This window comes from Phocoena sinus, chromosome 1, assembly GCF_008692025.1.
Source record: "Phocoena sinus isolate mPhoSin1 chromosome 1, mPhoSin1.pri, whole genome shotgun sequence".
NCBI lineage: Eukaryota > Metazoa > Chordata > Mammalia > Artiodactyla > Phocoenidae > Phocoena > Phocoena sinus.
The window spans coordinates 151,572,060-151,594,646 of NC_045763.1; the positions used below are offsets into that span (position 1 = coordinate 151,572,060).

General features: G+C 43.7%; 1 protein-coding gene across 2 annotated transcripts; it reads right to left on the reverse strand.

Annotated features, from left to right (window-relative positions):
- Positions 1–1,045: 1,045 nt before the first annotated feature.
- RHEX (regulator of hemoglobinization and erythroid cell expansion) lies at positions 1,046–18,309 on the reverse strand. 2 transcript variants are annotated; one of them, XM_032608162.1, is made up of 7 exons: positions 17,969–18,309; positions 5,431–5,671; positions 5,098–5,198; positions 3,901–4,044; positions 2,543–2,604; positions 1,844–2,051; positions 1,046–1,625 (listed from the first exon to the last, which is right to left on the reverse strand). In XM_032608162.1, the coding sequence occupies exons 2-6, from the start codon at positions 5,439–5,441 to the stop codon at positions 1,851–1,853; spliced, it is 519 nt and encodes a 172-aa protein (XP_032464053.1). In that variant the 5' UTR covers positions 5,442–5,671; positions 17,969–18,309; the 3' UTR covers positions 1,046–1,625; positions 1,844–1,850. The 2 variants fall into 2 exon arrangements, with proteins under 2 accessions (XP_032464053.1, XP_032464062.1); XM_032608171.1 differs by having other exon boundaries at positions 5,537–5,671; positions 17,969–18,308.
- Positions 18,310–22,587: the final 4,278 nt, after the last annotated feature.

Consider the following 22,587-nt stretch of genomic DNA (forward strand, 5'->3'; position numbering starts at 1 on the left):
TGGAGGGTGCCAGCATGATTGGTGAGTGTCCTCTTCTGGGTTGCAGACTTTTCATTGTATCCTCACATGATGGAAGGTGCTAGGGAGCTCTGTGGATTTCTAAGAGCACTAATCTCATTCAGGAGGTTGCCACCCTCATGACCGAACAACCTCCCAAAAGCCCCATCCCCCAATACTATTACCTTGGATTAGGATTTCAGCATATAACTTTGTCGGGGGACACAAGTGTTCAAACAATAGTAGGAGAGGAACAACAGTGGTAGCTAAAAGGTGTAGGGATATGTGTCAAAAGTTTCCAGCCCCAGAAACTCAAAACCATCTCTTCAGGTCATCTTGGGGAAGAGGAACCTGGGAAGATGAAAGCTGCCCCCGCCCCTCCCCCCCCACCCCCCTCAGTACCAGGGCTAGAAAGGTCATTTATAGCCAGCAGATGGCGCACAGTTAATGAATGGTCCCTAGACCTGAATGCCACTTATCTGGGGTTTGAATTTGGCTAGGAATATTTCTAGGGTTTCCTTTTTTTTTTTTTTTAGCATTTTTATTGGAGTATAATTGCTTTACAATGGTGTGTTAGTTTCTGCTTTATAATAGGGTTTCCATTTTTGAGATGTTTGCTTAGTTATTGTGAGCAATTTTTTTTTTTTTCATTTCGTGTCTTAATTAGCTGCTGGGAAAATAAGTTGTATATTTATCTAGTCACTGCTAACTGCATGTTATTAATTCTAAAACATAGTTAATTCTCTAGCATATCGCAAACAATGACAAACTCATCCTCCTCTTCCATAGTTATAGCCTTATTTTTGTTAACTGTTTTATTGCACTGATTAGAATTTCTAGAGCAATGTTAGATAGTAAAGAAATGTCAGGCTTTTGGACATTCCTACTTTGTTCATGATTTAATAGGACTGCGTCTAGGACCTTACAGTTAAAGATCATGCCATTAGCTGGTTTCAGATAAGCTGTTCTTAATCCAGTTAAGAAAGTGTTCTTTTACTACTAATTGGTAGTAAAATAAAAACAACAACAACCACAAACCAAGAATGGATATTGATTTTTATTGGATTGAATTTGGAAAGTTTTTTTGGAATAACAGATTGTGATGCTAGTTGGCATTTACTACTCTGTCATCTTTCTTTCCTAAGAACAGCAGATTCTTAGGTTAAGTAACGGTGAGCTTTCCAAATGCATTATTTAAAGTTCTGAGGACAGAGCAGGATTACTCAGCAAGATACAATACTGATAAAGGAACAGGGTGCAAGGTTAAGCCAGAGGAAAAGAGGAACCTGTGGTTGCTGTTTTATTTAAAAATTTTAAGGAAGTTGTTTATCACCTATAATTAAATAGCTCAGAGAGGCATTTAATCATAAGACTGTCAAACAGAACTCTACTACAGTTGATTAAAATCTTTAAAAATTTTTTTATGGAGAGAGACTCCATCACTTTCTCTACTGATATGCGCCAATGTTTTCATACTTAACCTGGAAGTTCTTCCTAATGTGAATATTCTTTGCTGACATACAGGCATACTTTTTCTCCTATTTCCTTGTCAAAAAAAATAACCAAACACTAGTCCGCCTACAAAATAAGTGCAAGAATTCATAAGGAACTACGCCCCATTAAAAAGCCTAGAATTGGGCTTCCCTGGTGGCGCAGCGGTTGAGAGTCCGCCTGCCGATGCAGGGGACACGGGTTCGTGCCCCGGTCTGGGAGGATCCCACATGCCGCGGAGCGGCTGGGCCCGTGAGCCATGGCTGCTGAGCCTGCGCGTCCGGAGCCTGTGCTCCGCAACGGGAGAGGCCACCACAGTGAGAGGCCCGCATACCTCAAAAAAAAAAAAAAAAGCCTAGAATTCACATGGCCACTTGGTTGTATTCCACTGGCTCAAAGACACCAGGGTTCACAAAAGTCCAGAAACTGGGCTTGTGGCTTTTTGGTTTGACATTGACATAATCTGTGGCTTCCTTTATGTTCTCATAGTCCAGGACAGAGTCATTTCTTCGTCTTCCAGGAGCTGAAAAGGCCACTTGTGTGTAGTTCACATCCTTGGTGGCCTTAGGGGAAAAAAGCAAAGAAATTTGGTCAAGATTCCTACCATGTTTGGAGGAGGTACTCAACTCTCACTCAAAGAGGCTCGCCCTAGGCTGGATGGGAAAGAACCTGGGTCACGGGTAGCTGTGTCTGAGAGCAGGGTCAGGGCAATGAGGAATATTGCTCCTTGTGCCTGTGGGAATGAATGGGTTTAAGGAAGAAAGACGTGGAGACTTAATCCAAGTGAGGTCAGGACTCAGAGTGGACCTTGGTCAGTGACTAGGACATGGGGAGAAAGGGGTTTCCCGTTAGCACCTTCATTTTTATAGCTCACTCAGACCCACTTTGTTTTGATGCTCTGTGCTGATATGGGCCTGGAAATGAAAGCCCAGCCACCCTCACCTAAGGATGATGTAATGCCTCCAGAAGCACCTCCTTCCTTACTCCCGTCTCTGGAGCCACGGTGACCCCAGACTGCATATGGAGGGCTTGGATTATTGGGAGTGTCCATTACCTGGTGAGTGGGAGGTGAGCTGTCTGAGCTGCCGGAGCTCTCTGAGGACGTGTCACTGTCATCTAGGGTGAAATAGAAACTGTTCTTCTTCTAAAGAAAGCCAAAGGGTGTAAAGAGAGGATAGAGGCAGTGGAAGGGAGAATGAGATGAAGACAAAGACAGAGCGAGGAACTCAAAGAGGAGTGGGGGAGAGAGATACAGAGCCCCCCAAAGAGAAAAAAGGAATAGAACAGAGAAAGGGGGGAGCCTCCCAAAATAATCAGGAACATGTCCAAGAGTCCAGGCACTGCTGCTTTGTCCAGCTCCATCTAAAAGTAATACCAAGCCCACCAGGCTGGACTGTGCTTGGGAAGGGCTATCTGCTGGAAGGGGAGTAGGCGGGGCATGTTGAGCCGCTGTGGCCCAAGGCAAAGAGCTCTGGGCCCAGAAATCATAGGCACAGCTTCTAATCTAAACCTGTCACTAACGCCAGGTAGGTTACATTCCTTTTTGTGCCCTGGTCTTGTCCCCTGTAACACAGAGGGTTGGACGATGATCTCTGAGGTCCCTGCCAACCATGGAGTCTTTGATTCTGACCAGGCTTCAGGGAAGCATCAGGATCAGGGGTTGTGGCGAGGCCCATGCCTCTCCCCTTCCATTGAGACCGTGAGTTCAAGCAAATGGCATCTTCCGATTCCTACATGCATTGGGGCCTTATCTTGGTGGCGAGGAAGGCTGACAACCAGATTTCTCCAACTGAAAAGATAAAATTTAGAAGGACGAAGCAAACTCAAATCAACCAAAAGATGAAGCAGTGGAAAGAGTAGTCTCTGGTGAGTGACTCTCTTGCTGTGGAAGCCGCAGTTTCCACTGTGTGAATAGTGACCTGGTGGGTCTCCCAAGCTGAAAGAGAGAGAAAACGAGAACGTGATGCCCCTGTTGGTTCACTTGCCAGAGGGGGATATAGATGTGAGCCATCACCAAGACTCAGATTTATTAAAGTGCCCAGATTCCATGGCTGGGGGCAGACAGAGGCAGTTGAAATCTCGGCTCCACCACTAACGGGCAGGCAGAAGAAAAGATGCCATAGTATCACAGAGACAGGAGCAGAGACAGCCCCCAGTCCTCCGCGGCAGCCATTCACACATGACCAAAGCTAGAGAAGAACTTAGACCCACACAAACCCAATGCAGTCTGCCCCAATGAACAACCCTCTGAAAATGGGGGCCTGGCTTGGCCTGTACAGGGGAGGGCGTGAGGAATCCTCGGGCTAGTGGTTTGGGTAGGACAGACTAGGGCTGCGGCAGGGAGGCACCCCGGGAGTCCAGACAGAGCAGAATAAGCTTTGTGACAAGTTCTCCCCCCACCCCTGTACTCACGTGGGTAACGGGGCTTAGGCGCAGGGGTGCTTCTCTCTGCCCTAGGCTCCTCCGTCTTCTTGGCAGCAGGAGGGCAGTAGTGGGCACGGCTGGGCCTGGGGACCTGGAGCCTGGCCCTTTTCAGTATCTGCTCATTCTCCTTGGCTAGAAGGGACAGGGCAAGAGTCAAAAGTGAAAGTTCGCTAGGTCAGTCTCATCCTATCCGTGAGCACAGCTTTCATTAGAGAAAATTGATCAGAGGGATCTCTTCAAACCTCAGCACGCCTCTGCTCAGAACCCTGCAATGCCCCTCGCCTCACTTGGAGTAAAATCCAAAGTCCCAGCCTGAAGGCCCTCTGGGCCTCACTCCTCCTTCCTCTCCCTGCCCCATCTCAGCTCCAGCCACCCAGCCCCTTTGCTTCTGCTGTTATGAACAAACTCTCCTGGCTTATGGCCTTTGTAGGTGTGGCTCGCTTCCTCACTTCCCTCAGGTTTAGACTCAAGTGTCAGCATCTCAGGGATGCTGACCCCCATCCAATTCATATCTCCTTGCCTTGCTTCATTTTTTTTCTCCCTAGCACTTACCGTAACCTAACACACATTTTACTTGTCCACTGTCTGTGTTACCCATAGAATGTAAGGTCCATAAGTGCAGGGATTTTTATTTTGTTCCCTGTTGTATTGAATGAATGATTGACTAGAGTAGCTTAGACATACACCATCTTGCCCAATCCCTTGTCTTAGCACAGCCAAAGCAGTTTTATTTTCCTTAATTGTAATGTCTTCCCTGGACCGAGCTTCCTACTTTCCTACTGCAAATAAACTCAGGAATTTAAGCTAATTTCTTAGTCTAACCATACCATTCGCCCTTCTGTTGTAATTCAAGGCCATTTCTTCACATTAAGTCCCTTGGCAGGGATGAAGGCAATTCACCAGGCTCAGGTTAAGTGAGCGCACCCTCAGGAGCATCGCAGCAGCTTGTCTCTAGGCAGAAGCGTGTCTGGGCAGTGGAAGGACTCTGAGTCATCATTCCCAACCGCAGATAGGTTGGGTCAGAGTGGGGGTTACCGGCTTAGAGGTTGGTGGAGTGAAGGGGCATCTGGCCAGGGATTCCTCAAGTAGTGATATTCGGGGGCTCCAAAGGGGGCTCATCTTGCTGCAGGCTCGGGAGTGGTCCCTGAGGGGAACCAGGAGGGAAGAGGATGTTGAGCCAGTTACCCATGTGCCTGCTAAGCAGGTAGTTGATGGCTGCGAGGAGGCAGGCCTGCAGTACCAGAGACACCACTGCGATCACTATTCCGTGCCAGACCTTCATTTCTCTGTTGGGAAACGAGGAAATCAGGTTAGAGGTTGTAGAGGTACCGAGACGGCTGCAAACCCATCCCTGCCCCAAGCCAGAGGCAGCCTGCTGTTGTTGCTGTGCGTCCTGGGTCTCTTCCCTCTCAAAATGGGAAGGCTTTAGGGGCTGGAGAGGGTGATGTGCACACTTGGAAGCTGGCCACATCCATCAGCCTGATGGGAACCTGGGCTGGCTCTTCCCGGGCCACTCACTCCGTCAGCATGACAAGTTCCTCCCAGGGCCGTCACAGGTCGCGAGAGGGGCTTGGGCTCTCTCAGGGGCAGCAGGAAGAGACGTGGATGGAACCACTGGGGGTACCTCGTGTCCAGGCAGCACCAAGAGCGGGACTGCCCTGGAGACCCACGGAGGCGAGGCAATGGGTCAGGACTCCTGGGCAGTCTCGGCTGCTAGAGGGTCGTTTGCTTTCCTCTCCCCAGATTCCAGTCTTTGAATCTACAAAATAGGCAGTAACAATATTAGCACCTGCCAACCGGTGGGTACTCGCTCGCTGCCAGCCACAGGGTTGGGCCCCCGGCACACCCGCCATCCTACCTGATTCGCACGATCCCGTGACCTAGATGTCACTACCCTCCTTTTATAAGGAGCAATGTGAGGTCTAGAGGGCTGAGGGAGGAGTCTGAGGCCGTACAGCCAGGCCTGGATTTGAGCTCTACATCCAAGCCTACACCCCCAACCACTCATCTCTGCTCCCGTAGCCTTACCTGCTGCTGGAAGCACAAAGGGGTCTAACAGGAGCAAACACACTGAGGGAGATTCTGTGAAGAAGCCCAGTGTCACACACACACACACACACACACACACACGTGCACACACATTCACCCACACCCTCCGTGCCTTCATTGGGCTTTAGGCCCAGGACTGTGGATGCTGTTCCACCCTCATGAGTATGTTTATTTTAAAAATTAGCATATCAATTCCATCAACATGGTGCTGAAAAGGGATAAATTAGGAGTTTGGGATTAACAGATACGAATTACTATACATAAAATAGATAAACAACAAGGTCCTAGTGTAGAGCACAGGGAACTGTATTCAACATCCTGTAATAAACCATGATGGAAAAGAATATGAGAAAGAATATATATATATATTCTGAATCACTTTTTTGTGCACCAGAAACTAACACAACACTGTAAATCAACTATACTTCAATTAAAAAAATTTTTTTATTGTCAGAAAAAACATGGTGCTGAATATGAAGTTACTGCAAGAAAAAGCCAGGATGGTTTCAAAGCCTTTGAAATGATGTTCACTCAGCACAAGATGGGGCCTCAAGAAGGCCCACTGTCCTCCTGCAGATGGTAAACATTGAAAAGGCTTTTATTGCTGGTAAGGCTTATTTTCCCAGTCAGCATTTCCAAGTGATAAGGGCAGTGTGGAATGTCCTGACTTTTTTTTTTTTTTTTTTTTTTTTTTTTGCGGTACGCAGGCCTCTCACTGTTGTGGCCTCTCCCGTCGCGGAGCACAGGCTCCGGATGCACAGGCTCAGTGGCCATGGCTCACGGGCCCAGCCCCTCCGCGGCATGTGGGATCTTCCCGGACCAGGGCACGAACCCGTGTCCCCTGCATCGGCAGGCGGACTCTCAACCACTGCGCCACCAGGGAAGCCCTGTCCTGACATTTTTGTTTCTGTGTGTGGTTCTCACACTGGGGCTATCCAAGATCAAATCTGGACCAAGGGGGGAGAGTGGGGAGGCAAGAACTGGGGAGGGAGGCTGTGGGGTTTGCCACCACTGCCTCTCCAGGGCTGGGTGTTGGCCAGCTGGGGGTTGCCAGGAGCTCTTCTTCTTTGCTTAATAGATCATAAACTTGTTTCCAGATCAGAAAACCTTCATTAAACAGCCTCAACCTGGGGCCCACAGGCCAAATTTGATGCCTAGATGACTTTGTTTGATAATGTGCTTTAAGGATTTGTATGCGGATGCCCTGAGGAGGGCCACACACTTTTCAGTCCCTGATTGATTCCCTGAAGGCATCTGAGTTTGCCACCTTCAGCTTTTTGCATCATTTAAGATTACCACTATTCCATTTTATTAGTATTTTTTAGTACTCTTGACATTCAGAGACAGGCAGTTCCTTGTTGTCTAGAATTGTGTCCTGGGGGACCACCAATAACAGGTGTAACAGGTTAATGCAACAACCAAAATGACCAAAAATGACCCCACACATTTCCAAATGTCCCCGAGGCAGTCACTTTTTCCCCCAGTTGGCAATCACTGCATTATATAAATGTTCTATTATTTTAAAACCAATATCTTGGGCTTCCCTGGTGGCGCAGTGGTTAAGAATCCGCCTGCCAACGCAGGGGACATGGGTTCGAGGCCTGGTCTGGGAAGATCCCACATGCCGCGGAGCAACTAAGCCCGTACGCCACAACTACTGAGTCTGCGCTCTAGAGCGTGCGAGCCACAACTACTGAGCCCATGTGCCTAGAGCCCGTGCTCCGCGACAAGAGAACCCACCGCAGTGAGAAGCCCGCGCACCGCAACGAAGAGTAGGCCCCGCTCGCTGCAACAAGAGAAAAGCCCGCGTGCAGCAACGAAGACCCTACGCAGCCAAAAATAAATTAAAAAAAAAAAACCAATATCTTATTTTGTCTCTTTATACAAAACTACGTTGCCTGTACTTCCTTCTATCATCTTAATATACTGTGAGCACCTTACTAGCCAAATGACACACAGTACCTGTGTCAATATATAGCATAAAAGTCAAACAGATCTCAATATAGACCCAAGTTCTGTTCCCTTCTAGGTGTGAATTATTGAACTTCTCAGTGTCTCAGTTTCTGTACCTGTAAAATGGGGACAATGATAGTATGTACCTCACAGAGTTCTTGTGTGGGCTTGGGGAGTTATGTTTACAAAGACCTAAATACAACGGCAGGCATGTGGGAAGCACTCAGTAATTACTAGGTATTATTCAACCCTAAAACACTGCACCAAGATGATGACTAGAGTTGAGCTATTAAAATTGGGTCTGTCTATTTTTGGAAACTTAGGCATTCATTTTGAGTAGTTTGAAAATAAAATCTGGGCAGGATGAGGTATGAAAATGATGACAGATATCATTATTTAAGTGGCTAATGGCCCGTAACCTCAATGAGCAGGTTGTTCCTTAGGGTCTAATTGCAGATTGCTGATCAGACAGTCAGCAGAAACATCTGCTCATTTGTGCGCACACACACACACACACACACACACACACACCAAACAACCGGGAAATGAGCAATTTGATGTAACTATGATCAGAAAAAATGTCTGGGCCATGTGAGAGTTTCGTACACTTCATTCCATCATCAAGATGGGACTGTCCTGCCCTGCCCTCTTTCAGGTTTGGATACCCAGCCCCACATTAATGCAGTGTCTTGCCAGCTGCCTCCAAACCACACGTGAGCAGAGGGCTAAGAACATTTCTTCCGTTTACTTCAGACCTGGTGGAAACCCTGAGCCTTCCAGATAGGGCTGAATTCCATTTTCTTGTTTCCCCTTCTCCTGATAAAGGAGCTCTCTTGTGCCCTTTCTAGTAGGTACAGCATAACAAAAGAGGTGAAATAATAAAAACACACCTTTTCCTGTCTGAAGCCTGCTTTCTTTGGTTAGATATATTCTGGAAAGAGTGCACAAGAGAAGATGATTTATGTGAAAATCATATGGATTAAAGTAATCCTAATCAATATTGCTAAGCTGACTTGATCAATCTTTCAAAATTAAGTAGCTTTAAAGATTTTTTTAATGAAGTGTTTAAAAAGATTTTTTGGCAGCATTCATTAGCTTATTGTCTTTAAAATGAAGAATTTGAGCTATAAGAGAACAAGACAGGGAGATGAGAGCCAGGCTCCTCCTCCTGGGTCTGTCACTTGCCAACTGTGTGACCTGGGACAGGTAGAAGTCCTTTCTAGGCCCAGCACTTGACAGTACTCCTAAGGCTCTTTCTAGCCCTCAGCATTCTGTTCTTTAAAGACTGGAGGAGGGGAAAGGGAAGCATAGCTGGATGGAAATGGAATATTTTGAAAGAAAAGAATACTTCTTTCCATTTTATAATATCATCCAGCCTCTTTCATATTACTAGACTTTTCTCCCCTAATTGAATATGCAGTTTTGAAGAATCAAGAAAAGGAGGAAACATAAATACACCAAACTAATAATGACTATAACCACAGAAACAGAGAAGGTCAAACACTGTGAGACTCCTGAGATTTTCTTTTTGTGAAACATCAATAAAATTATTGATTTCCTAGAAAAATATAATTAGCAATATGGATTCCATAAGGCACAGAAAACTTAAACAGACTAAAGCCAAAGCAAAATAACAAGAAAGCAATTTGGGATCCAAGTTCAGTTCCCCTCTAGCTGCTAGGGGCAGAGAACTTGGAGTCAGACAGCTTGGGTTCACATCCCAGCTCATCCTCTGTATGAGTTGGGTCTACTTATTTAAGCTCTCAAAGCCTCTGTTTTCTTGTCTGTAAGATGAGAGCAATAATAACTAATTCTCAGGATTAGATAGATGAATATAAATGATACCTACTTCTGTGAATGAAATAAGATGCAGTAGGAGAAGCAGTTATTCTAGCTTCTGTCACAAAGTAATAAGCATCCTATAAATGGCAGCTATTATTATTTAGAAATTAAAAGCATTATAAAAACGATGTACTTAGGGCTTCCCTGGTGGCGCAGTGGTTGAGAGTCCGCCTGCCGATGCAGGGGACACGGGTTTGTGCCCCGGTCCGGGAAGATCCCACATGCCGCGGAGCGGCTAGGCCCGTGAGCCATGGCCGCTGAGCCTGCGGGTCCAGAGCGTGTGCTCTGCAACGGGAGAGACCACAACAGTGAGAGGCCCGCGTAACACACACACACACACACACAAAAAAAACTATGTACTCAAAATTTGTGTCCAGATAGTTTTACAAATGAGTTATTTGAAATTTTTAAAGAACACAGGGCACCAAAAAAAAAAAAAAAAAGGAAAACTCTCCAGGCTCATCTCACTTATGAATACAGAGGTAAATACATAATATTATATCAAAAGTTACTCCAGGGGACTCAGGCTCCCTGACTTCAGACTATAATACAAAGCTACAATAATCAAAACAGTATGCTACTGGCACAAAAACAGAAATATAGATCAATGGAACAGGATAGAAAGTCCAGAGATAAACCCACGCACCTATGGTCACCTGATCTATGACATAGGAGGCAAGAACGTACATGGAGAAAAGACAGTCTCTTCAATAAGTGGTGCTGGGAAAACTGGACAGCCACATGTAAAAGAATGAAATTAAAACACTCCCTAACACCATACACAAAAATAAACTCAAAATGGATTAAAGACCTAAATGTAAGGCCAGATACTATAAAACTCTTAGAGGAGAACATAGGCAGAACACACTTTGACATAAAACGCAGCAAAATTTTTTAATCCACCTCCTAGAGTAATGAAAATAAAAACAAAAATAAGCAAATGGGACCTAATTAAACGTAAAAGCTTTTGCATAACAAAGGAAACCATAAACAAAATGAAAAGACAAACCTGAGAATGGGAGAAAATATTTGCAAGTGAAGCAACTGACAAAGGGTTAATCTCCAAAATATACAAATAGCTCATGCAGCTCAATATCAAAAAAACAAACAACCCAATCAAAAAATGGGTGGAAGATCTAAATAGACAATTCTCCAAAGAAGACATACAGATGGCCAAAAAGCACGTGAAAACATCACTAATTATTAGAGAAATGCAAATCAAAACTGCAATGAGGTATCACCTCACATGGCTCAGAAAGGCCATCATCAAAAAATCTACAAACAATAAACACTGGAGAGGGTGTGGAAAAAGGGAACCCTTCTACACTGTTGGTGGGAGTGTAAATTGGTACAGCCAATAGGGAGAACAGTATGGAGGTTCCTTGAAAAACTAAAAATAGAACTACCATATCATCCAGCAATCCCACTCCTGGGCATATACCCAGAGAAAACCATAATTTGAAAAGATACATGCACCCCAATGTTCACTACAGCACTATTTACAATAGCCAGGACATGGAATCAACCTAAATGTCCATCGACAGGAATGGATAAAGAAGATGTGGTATATATATATATATATATATATATATATATATATATACAATGGAATGTTACTCAGCCAAAAAAAGAATGAAATAATGCCATTCTCAGTAACATAGATGGACCTAGAGATTGTCATACTGAGTGAAGAAAGTCAGGCAGAGAAAGACAAATATCATAGAATATCACTTATGTGTGGAATCTAAAAAAACAAAAAGGTACAAATAAACTTAGTTACAAAACAAATAGAGTCACAGATGTAGTAAACAAACTTATGGTTACTGGTGGGGAATGGGAGGGGGCGGGGAAGGATAAACTGGGAGATTGGGATTGATACATCCACACTATTATATATAAAATAGATAACTAATAAGGACCTATTGTATAGCACAGGGAACTCTGCTCAATACTCTGTAATGACCTATGTGGGGAAAGAGTCTAAAAAAGAGTGGATATATGTATATGTATAGCTGATCCATTTTGCTCTACAACTGAAACTAACACAACGTTGTAAATCAACTATAGTCCAATAAAAGATTTTTTAAAAATTAAAATAAGTTACTCTAGGGATATACAGGAAATTAATTATTACAATAATAAAAGCTAACGTTGAGTATTTGCCATGTGGTTTATTTATCTTCTTGCTCTACAAGAACAGATATTATTGCCATTTCCTAAATGAGGACACCAAGGCTTGGAGAGGTTGACCAATTTGCCCTGGTCCCCGCACTGGAAGAGTCAAGTTTTTTGGTTGTTATTTTTGTTTTTTTAATTAATTTATTTCAGTTTTGTCTGTGCTCTGTCTTCGTTTCTGTGCGAGGGCTTTCTCTAGTTGTAGCAAGCGGGGGCCACTCCTCATCGCAGTGTGCGGGCCTCTCACTGTCGCGGCCTCTTGCGTTGCGGAGCACCGGCTCTAGACGCGCAGGCTCAGCAGTTGTGGCTCACGGGCCTAGTTGCTCCGCGGCATGTGGGAGCTTCCCAGACCAGGGCTCAAAACTCTGTCCCCTGCACTGGCAGGCAGACTCTCAACCACTGCGCCACCAGGGAAGCCCCAAGAGTCAAGTTTTAAACTCAAACCCATCTGACTCAAAAGTCTAACCCTCAATCATTACAAGGAGCTGCCTTTTATATACTATAAATACAACATGGATAAATCAAATATTTTAAATGAAGCTGGAAGTTTCTCCAACCTATAATAATAATACTGAATATTTATTGACCATGTTCTCTGCGTACTTTCACATGTATTAATTCATCTGATTCTCACAACCACCTTAGGAGGTAGGTACTATTATTATTTCCATTTTACAGAGGACAAAACTCAGACACAGAGAAGTACTTTGGCCAAGATAATGAGAAGAGTTCATGAGGCTTTGTGCCCAGACAGGCTGGTGCTGGAGCCTCAGCCAATAACTGATGCAATGGAGCAAGGAAAAGTCAAGTTTATTCTTATTTGCAAAAGATGTGATTTTATACCTAGAAATCCCAAAAGAATCAATTGAAAAACTAGTGAAATTAATGAGACTGCTCAGGAAAGTCCTGAAGGCATGATAAATATTCTAAAATTACCAGCCATTCTTTGCTGGTAATTATTGCCATTAATAGCAATAATATTGCTATTACTATAGCAACAGCCAGTTAGAAAATGGAATTGGGGACAGGGGGAGCCAGGAACCTTAGCAAACATCACAACATATATATCTAAGAATAATTTTAAATATAAGAATTATTTTGAAGAAAATTTTAGAAATTCACTGAGAAATCTAAAAGACTTTAAGAACATGGGTTTCAGATTGGGAAGCTAAAAGACTAAATATAAATCACTTTGAAATTGATTTATTGGTCCAATATAATTCCAGTCAAAATTAGAATAAGAATTTTCTACACCTCAAAATTATTCAAAAATTTATCTGGGGAAAAAATAATAACAATCCAGAAGGGTTGAAACTTGTTTGAAAAGGAATTGTGACAAAGTGGGTTCCAGACATACCACTTTTTAAAAGTAGTGTAGACTTGTAAAATATAACTACGTATAACATATATATTATAAAAGTGGTTCACGAAGCAGGGGGAGGAAAGGAAAGGGTTATTTAAGAAATTTTGCACACAGGATAATGAATTAGCTACCTATAGGGAAAAAGAAAATATCTTCGATTCAGACACGATATGACAAAATAAATTCCAAAGGGATTAAGGAGGTAAATATTTTTAAATTGAGACATTAAAATCAGAAGGAAATAGGATCGGATATTCACATATTCAATAATATTTATTAAATCCCCAGATGAGAGAAAACTTTCTCAGTTTATGTGCAACAGAAGAAATCACAAAACAATACAAGAAAAATAGATTTGGTTCTATAATATTAAAACTTAATATGTTAAAATAAAATTTAAAGGCAAACAGACAAAAAAACTAGAGAAAGTATGCGCAACACAATTTTAAAAGATTTTACGTTTTGCTGTTACAAAAATTGTTAAGAAAAATCCTAGCACTCCCCAAATGATAAATTGGTAAAAGGCGAGAACAGACAACTCAACAAACAATTTGGAATGAGATCAAAGGTGTTATTGCAAGGTAGTTCTACCCACTGTGGATTATAAAAGTGAAAAATGGAAAACAATCTGATTGAAAAACAAAGATTAAATAAATTAGGGCAAAGGTATAGGATGGAATATTATACACTTAAAATTATGTTTAGGAAAAATTAATCTAAGGAAGGAACCTTCTGTGAAAAAGTACAAGACAGTTATATTTAGCTTGTACTTTATCAGTGTATATATATATATACATTATATATATACAGTATACAATATACAATATGATCACAGCCCTGTAAAATGTAAATATAAAAATAATGAATATTTGCAAAGAAAAAAAAAACTCTGGGTCATTAAAATTTTTTTGTCTATTAGCTTAATAACCCCCACCCCTCAATTCGCCTGATTCAGTTAATCAAATCCAGAATAACTCATTGATCATTATTTTGCATATCAAATATAAATTTTCTCATGAAAATACATTTATGAAAATTAAATTGGGGAATCTATTTTCAAAACAGGGAAATGGAAGAAAATATACCTAAATGTTAACAAAACTAGGTACTGAAATGTTCTGGATGATTTTTTCCAATCAGGAAAATATTTTAAGAGTATGGAAACAAGTCTAGAATTTCTGAGTAGCTTAAATTAGCATGAGGCCAAATTTATCTACATAAACATTTTATTTACATCTAAATTCTATCTCACCATATTAATATAACATTGAGATAATCAGCTAAATGCCTGAATTTCAGTCAATCAAATATTTATTGAGTGGTCTATGTGTGTGGTCCTGGGTGAAATACCCTGATGGCCACGAAGGAGAGAACGCTACCTGAACTTCCAAGAGTTCATGTTGTACTTGGAAAATCAAGACATTAATGTGTAAAAAAAAATCAAAAAATACAAGAGATGCCACAACAAAGCATGATGAATTGTCAGAAGGCGTGTTATCAATAGTACGTAATGTTTTAGAGGAAAAAGAGATCCCCATGCAATAGAATATTCAGAGAGGATTCACTGAGCGGGTATTATTCGAAGAACAGAGGGTGATGGATGGGTGGAGAGTGGGGAGCACAGCACTCCAGCTAAAGGTGTCTGCCGACCCTGGCTGTAGGGGACAGTTTTAGCGGAATTAATTGTCTTCAACAAAGTTCACTATAGATTTGACCACATGGGAATAAGATGATTTGGGAGAAAGCTGAGTATGCTGCCAGGCAACCTTACAAGTAAGGGCAGGAAAATGGTGAGGAACAGGGACTTAGTGGCCAGGTGAACTGGGCTGGGGATTCCAACTCTGGCCTTCCTTAGCTGTGACTTGCTTTCTCTTGTCAGGCCCCAGTGTTTTATGGGAAAAATGAGGACGTCACCTGTTTCATCTTTTTAACTCACACATGTTTTGTGCTTACTTTATGCCAGCATCATGCAAAACATTTTGCATAAATTATCTCATTTAAGCCTCAAAATAACAACTTTATGTGGTAGATAATATTGCTGTCCCCATTTTACATATGAGAAAACCAGGCTCTAATCCGCCATGCAGGAGAAAGAATTCAAACCCAGGCTGTTTGGAGCGAGAGCCTTCGCCACACTGCACATAGCATTTAAGAAGCTTAGTCGAGTGCCTGGCATATATAGGTGCACAACAGGGGTGATCCTCACACCAGAACAGAACGTTCAACCCCAAATTGTCTTACCTATATAAACGCACCCATTTCCACAGGGGCTCACACATGATTTTCAGGTGGGAGGTATAAGCAACCCATAAACAAAGCTATATGGTCCTGGGAGGTCCTTGGTCCTAAACAGTCCCTGCTCCTATGACTGTCACCATGTCCACGCACCAGGAGACAGAGAAGGTCCAAGTACCTAGCTGTGAAAAGGGAGGAAATCGCGTCTGACAAACACCACGGAGAAGAGGACAACAGAGGGTTAGGGCGTCACCTCTGTCTTGGGTATCAGAGAAATTGTCTCTGGATTTCCTTCAGCTCTGGTCACCATTGCAGGGGCCTCACCCCAGGCAGTTGGGACGCATCTGGACTATAAAATGAGAACCTGGATCAACATTCCAGCTCGGCAACTTTCTAAAGTCAGCCACCTTGGACACCTTGCTTCCTCTCTCTGAGTCTCAGTTTCCCTGTCTAGAAACTGAAAGGGGTGAGATAAATAGATTTAGTTCTGACATTTTGTTGTTCCATGAGAATTCCATGAGTCTAAAATGACATAAAGGATAAGACTCAAATTAACCAGAAATAGCAACTTTGAATCTCAACCAGCTAAGCCACATTTCCAGTCACACAGATTTATAGGTGCAGGCACAGCCAATTTTTTAGGAGGGAAAATAAGTCATCCAAAATCTCTAACTAGTAATTTGACGGAAAGCATTTTTTGCAAGAAAGTACTTGAGATGAATGCAACTTGGTGATTTGGGGGAAAGCATTTATACAATTACCTGAGATGAATGAAACTTAGTACCGAGACTAAATCAGCAGGACAAAGAATTGCAAGCAACTTCAGGAGTCATTTTGCTAGTTCTACAAAGCTCCAGGTGAATTGGAGGGGCCAACTAAATTTTATAGAATTGACCAATTAAATTTTAGAGAAACTAAACACCTTCCTCAGATTATGCTCAGTTTGTGAGCCCTTTGGTGGCTAGGACCATGTCTAGTCCATACTTTAGCTCCACAATTCTTGGCACAATATTTAGAGACAACGTGTGGGGGAAAGCACTTTGTAACATTCTGTACTCATCGCAGTTCAATCAGTTTGCATATAATAAACACTGTTTAAGCTTGGTGGGGGGCACTTGATGTCCCTGAGTCTCAATTTTCTCCTCTGTTAATTAGAAAGCCAAAGGTCTCCCTCACATAATTTGTCAAGAGGGGTAAGTGAGACCATGGAACTTTCCAGCACTGTTCCTGCCTCATTACTGGGTCTCAGGGCCATGGGCATGTCTCCTGTGGAGTCCAGTAGGACCTCATGCTCAGAAGGGCCCCACGATGGGTTTAGTGCTCTGCTGTTGCCATCTTTAAATTGTCAATAATTTTTAAAAAGGGGTCCAAGATGTCCATTTGCATGGGGCCCTGCTGATTACACAGCTGATCCTACTCAAGGCATTGTACTGAGTAGGGTTGCCGAAGCCCACACAGGGTCAGTGCCTCGAACAAGAGCAGAGTCGACCAATAACCAAGTCTTCCTTGAGTGCCTGGTCTACACTTCTGAGCTCCCAGGCTGCAGGGACAATGGAGAGAAGCCTGCTCTAAGAACACTCTTCTATGCTAAAGTATTCTAGAAGAGTTTTCTGTCACTGACTTCAGTCAAGTCACTCAACACCTTTGTGCCTCAGTTTCCTCAATCATAAAGAGAAGCTATGAACAGCGCCTATATTTTCAGAGTTGTTGTGAGGATTAAATGAATTAATCTACGTGATGCTCTTAACAGTTCCTGGGACATAGTAAGCTCTATGTTAGAGTCAGCTATTATATTTTGCTGTTGTTGTCGTTGGCTTTTCCTTGCCCAGATGTTTGCCTGGCTTTTTTTTTTTGACATAACATTTTTAAACTGCCAGGCTGGTTCCCTTCCCTCCACACATCCCAGTTCTTTGTAGCTCAGAATGAATCTTAAGGGAAAAACTCCTGCAGGGAGATATTCTCTGGGATCTGGTTCCCAGTTGACTTTAAAAGAGTAAATAATTTATAGCTACTATTGATGGAGTACTGGAGTGGGCACTAAATGTATATTTTCTGTAATCCTCATAGCAACACTGAAAGGTGGCTGGTTTTATACCCAGTTTACAGATGAGGAAACTGAGGATTACAAACATTTAGCAAAGTTCTTTGGATCTGGTTCTGTCTGCATCCAAAGTTTATTTACCTTCTAGCCAGAGCCCTGAAGGACACTGCTGCTACTGAAGACAGATCTCAGGTCTCAGGAGCAAGAGACTAATGTCCATAAAGTGCACACTGACAAACCTTAAGTTCACTCCAAGCCAATGGCAATTGAATTCCACACCCTGGCATTCTAACACATAAACAGAGAACCTCCTCTGAAACTTCTACACATACATGTTCACAAACAGACACACACTCCTCAAACTAATTTAAAATCCTACGTGCCCAGACAATACTTACCCCCAGGACCATGAGAAAGTTCTGATCCCAGCCTGTGTTTCAGCAATGTCCTGATGGAAACATCTCCCTCACCGCCCCCCAGCCCCACCCGGAAGCTTCTCAGTCACTGGAGGTCAGTCGCCAATGTTTCATCATTTCCAGCAGGGTGAGGGCATGCTGCTCAGAAGATATTAATCTAGCTCAGTTTTGTAGAGCGGGGTGAAGCAACAGACAACACCTCCTGTCTCTCTTGGCAGGGCTCTACCCTACTGCTCCATGCAGACAGTTTACGTCGATGGAGGTTAGTAGTCTCTTTCCCTCCATGTGAACAAATGTTTAAATTCCACAGATATGCACACGTCCCAGTAGAGCGGAAAGAGCCCTGGAGGAGAAGTCAAGAGGCCTGGGTTCAAGTCCCGGCTCTGGCACTAACTTGCCGTATGAGCTCAGACAAATCACTTTCCCACCAGTGGACTCATGACCTTCCTTTGTAAAATGAAGAAGTGGGTCTCTACATATTAGCAAAGGTCCCGTCCAGCTCACCTCATCTCCGAATCTGTGTGTGATACGACCATAGATTATTATGAGTGTGTATATGGGACGTACGGCAACTGATAAGGATAGTTTTTTAAGGACTTCTTCACCGTTAAACATTGAATGAGGCCGCCCTCAGACGGCTGTTGCAGTTTGTATGACAGTGCCAAGGAAGGGAAGGAAGGTCAATTGCAGGCTTTTGGGGGGTGTCTCAGGCTAAACCCCCACAACCTAAATTTGGGAGTGAAAAAGAACAGGAGGAGCATAAAATGATCCTGAGATAAAACAAAGAAAACAGTACTTTATAGGCCTCTGTGATGTCACCTCCCTGCTCGCAACAAGATAACCAATATAGAATAATGGCTTCCAAGTCAGATATATTCAGGTTTGAAAGCTGGCTGTACTACTTGGTAGCTGGTTGACTTGGGATAAGTTACTTAACCTCTCTGGTTCTCAGTCTTTTCATAGGTTAATAATAAATGTCTAATTTTTAAAAATCTCATAAGGCTTTTTAAAGTTAAATGATACAAATAAATAGGCAAAACACTTAACAGAAGCTCCTTTCTCTGGTACACAACAAGTGGTAGCTATTTACATTTTTATTCTCTAAATTAAAGTTAGAAATCCACCCCTTGGGCTGAGTGCTGCTCAGTGTTTCCCGACCCGCAATGTATTATCAGTTCGCTGAGGAAATATGTCTATAGCTACAGTCTTCTTTCCTTTGCAGAGCTATGTTAAGAACAGGAAGCGCCATCCTTACTCAAAGTTTAGGAATGCATGGGGATCCTGGAAGCTCTACAGAATGATTTCCTAACTGGGTTTTCAGCACCCTCCAGGTTCATCCTTACACTGTCAACATACACCTCGCTGCTCCTGACTCTGCCAGAGTCTCTCAGTTTTTTTTTTTTTTGGTTTTTTTTTTTTGCGGTACGTGGGCCTCTCACTGTTGTGGTCCCTCCCATTGCGGAGCACAGGCTCCGGAGGCACAGGCCCAGCAGCCATGGCTCACGGGCCCAGCCACTCCACGGCATGTGGGATCTTCCCAGACCAGGGCATGAACCCGTGTCCCCTGCATCGGCAGGTGGACTCCCAACCACTATGCCACCAGGGAAGCCCCTCTCTCAGTTATTAACTCTAGCTACAGTTAACCTACAGGAATCAAGCCAAGAATGTTGACCCAATACCTTGATTACCCTTTTACCTGAACCCGGGGTAGATACTGCAGCAGCCAGGGTTGTGTATCATTCACACTGCTCTGCTCTTCTGTGTAGACCACTCTTGGACTAGAACCTTCCGTGATGCCTCTTCAAGGCTCACAATATCATGTAGTTGTTAAGGAGTTTTGAGCATGACATATTTGGGGTCCTCCATGTGTGTACTCTCACTACGACAGTGTTGCAACAATAGAAAGTCCACTTGACTTGGACCTCAGGAACCTGGAGCCCCGAGGCATTCGACCTCTCTGGACTACATTTTCTCCATAGACAACTGCAAGTAGTTTTGATTCAATCATCCACGACTCTGCTCTAAATCGAGAGTCTATGTCTTACTCTACTGTGTCCCTTGTTACCAGAACTCTGCCTGCAGCTAGTAGGTGCTCAAGCAGTGTTTGTGGCATGTGTAAGTGAGTGAATGAATTGAAGTGCTGTTATTTATACATGCCTGGGGTATGCCCGCATCTCACACACTGCGTAACTAGATGCAAACACTTGCTGAAGATGAGATGATGATTTGCTCACAAAAGCACTTAGCCTGCTCCTTCCCAGAGGCCACTGTCAATGGATTCCTGCTGGTGCCTCTTGGGAGGTCCACATCCAAGCCTCCATCTGCCTAGCCCGATGTGATATGGTCCTCCTCTCTCTGCTTTGAGCTGACAGCCCTAAATGAAGCTATAACATCTGTAATGTCAACAGGAAGCTATTTCTGATAGCTTATCACCTGGTGGAAGAAGGAGTGGCTGATGGAGGTCGATAACTCACATTCACTTCCCACACCCTACACATTTCATAAGACTGCATCCCTCCCAAGCCCTTCTCCCCTTGCACAATGCCTCCAACATTCGTGGGGTGCAACGCCTCACGGAAAACATAGCTACTTTCTGCAGGAGAATCAGTTATCTCTCCCCATTTTTAAGGGGGAAAAACGGTGTGTCAAGAAGACTAAGGAGGGCTTCCCGGGTGGCGCAGTGGTTGAGAGTCCGCCTGCCAAAGCAGGGGACACGGGTTCATGCCCCGGTCTGGGAAGATCCCACATGCCGCAGAGCGGCTGGGCCCGTGAGCCATGGCCGCTGAGCCTGTGCGTCTGGAGCCTGTGCTCCGCAACGGGAGAGGCCACAGCAGTGAGAGGCCCGCGTACCGTAAAAAAAAAAAAAAAAAAAAAAAGATCTTCCTCCAAAAACTGAAGTTAAAACTCATTGACAGATGCAGTCAAATGCCCACCTCACAGAGTTGTTCAAGATTCAATGAGCCCACGTGGGCTCTGTTAACCCACGTGAAACACGCTACAAATACTAGGCTTTATTATCTTTTTAAAATAACATAGAAGGAAATGGTGACTGACTGCTAATGAGCGCAGGGTTTCTTCTGGGGTGATGAAAGTGTTCTAAAATTGTGATGATGGTTGCACACCTCTACAAATATACTAAAAGCCATAGAATTGTGAATTGTATGGTATGTGAATTCTACCTCAATAAAGCTGATATCTTATCAAATAGCAAGGGCTTTGCTACTGTGGTCACTATGTTATTCCCTCCAAATTGTTCTGCCATTCATTCATTCATGTTACAGATATTTCTTGATAGTTGACAATGCACCTGGTCCTGCACTTGGGATCCAGAGGTAAAGAAGATGCACTTGATCCCTATCCCCATGCAATTGGGATCATAGACTTCAGACAAGAAATTACACTAAGGTGTGATGAATGCTGTCTCCTGGAAAGTTAAAGGGAGTCAGGGAACATATAGCAGAAGGGCTCATCACAGTCTTTGATCAGAGAAGGACTCAGCTCTGACCTAGGGAGTGGGGGGAGGGCTACAGGCAGAAGAAAGAGCATGAGTAAAATCTCAGTGGGGAGAGAAAGAACTAGTGCATTTGGAAAACTGAGAGCCAGCCAAGATAAAGGGGAGAGAGCGGGAGGGCAGTGAGGAGTGATGAGGCTGAGGGGGTGTGTATGGGTGGGATCACAGAGGGCCTTGTGGGCCCTGCTAAGAAGTTAGGATTTATCCAATGGACAACTGGAACTCATTGAAGGTGCGTTGATAAGCTGAAGAAACGTTAACTGATAGTGGCCACCCAGAGTTTGTTTTTTGAAGAACCTCTGGTTGCAGCGTAGAGAACAGATTAGAGGGAGAGACAGAGGCAATTAAACAGATTTTTAAAATACGCAAGGTGTAGAAGTGATAGGATTTGGTGATCGAATTACTTGGAATGGAAGTGGGAGGTAGCGAATGGCAAAGTGACTCATAGATTTTCAGATAGGGCCAGTGGGTGGCCAGTGGGGAGGGAGAAGGCAATGGGGGAGCTGCAGCATGCTTTCTGTGCCCGATGTGTTGAGTGTGAGTACACAGGGACCCAGTCCACAGAGTGGTTAAAGATGGGGCCCCTGAAGCCAGACTGACTCTGCTGCTACCTATCTTCTCTGTGACTTGATTTCTTGAAGACAAGAATAACAGTAGCTTTCTCAAGTGCTGCTGTGAGGCTTATATGAGTTATATGTGAGGCACTTAAAATATGTCTGTTAAGACTATGTAAGTGTTTACACACGGTTACGGCTACAAAAGTATTTATCATTATTATTGCTGTCACACACCCAAGAGGTGAAGGCCAGTAAGCAGTTAGTTGTGTGTCTACAGATGTCTACAGTTGGAGACGTAGATTTCAGGGGCGTCGGCAAGCAGACAGCACTAAAGCCTTTGGGAGTAGAGTGAGAAGGCAAAGGGCCAGGAGAGAGCCCCGACGAGCTCCAATATCAGAGGGACAGGTGGAGCCTGCCAAGGACACCCCAAGGGCATGGCAAAGACACAGGAGGTGGAGTGGGAGCGCCCAGGTGCCAAGTCTCGAAGAACATCCTTCTAACTCACTGGGACCTCTGGCTGTCCCCTCACTTTC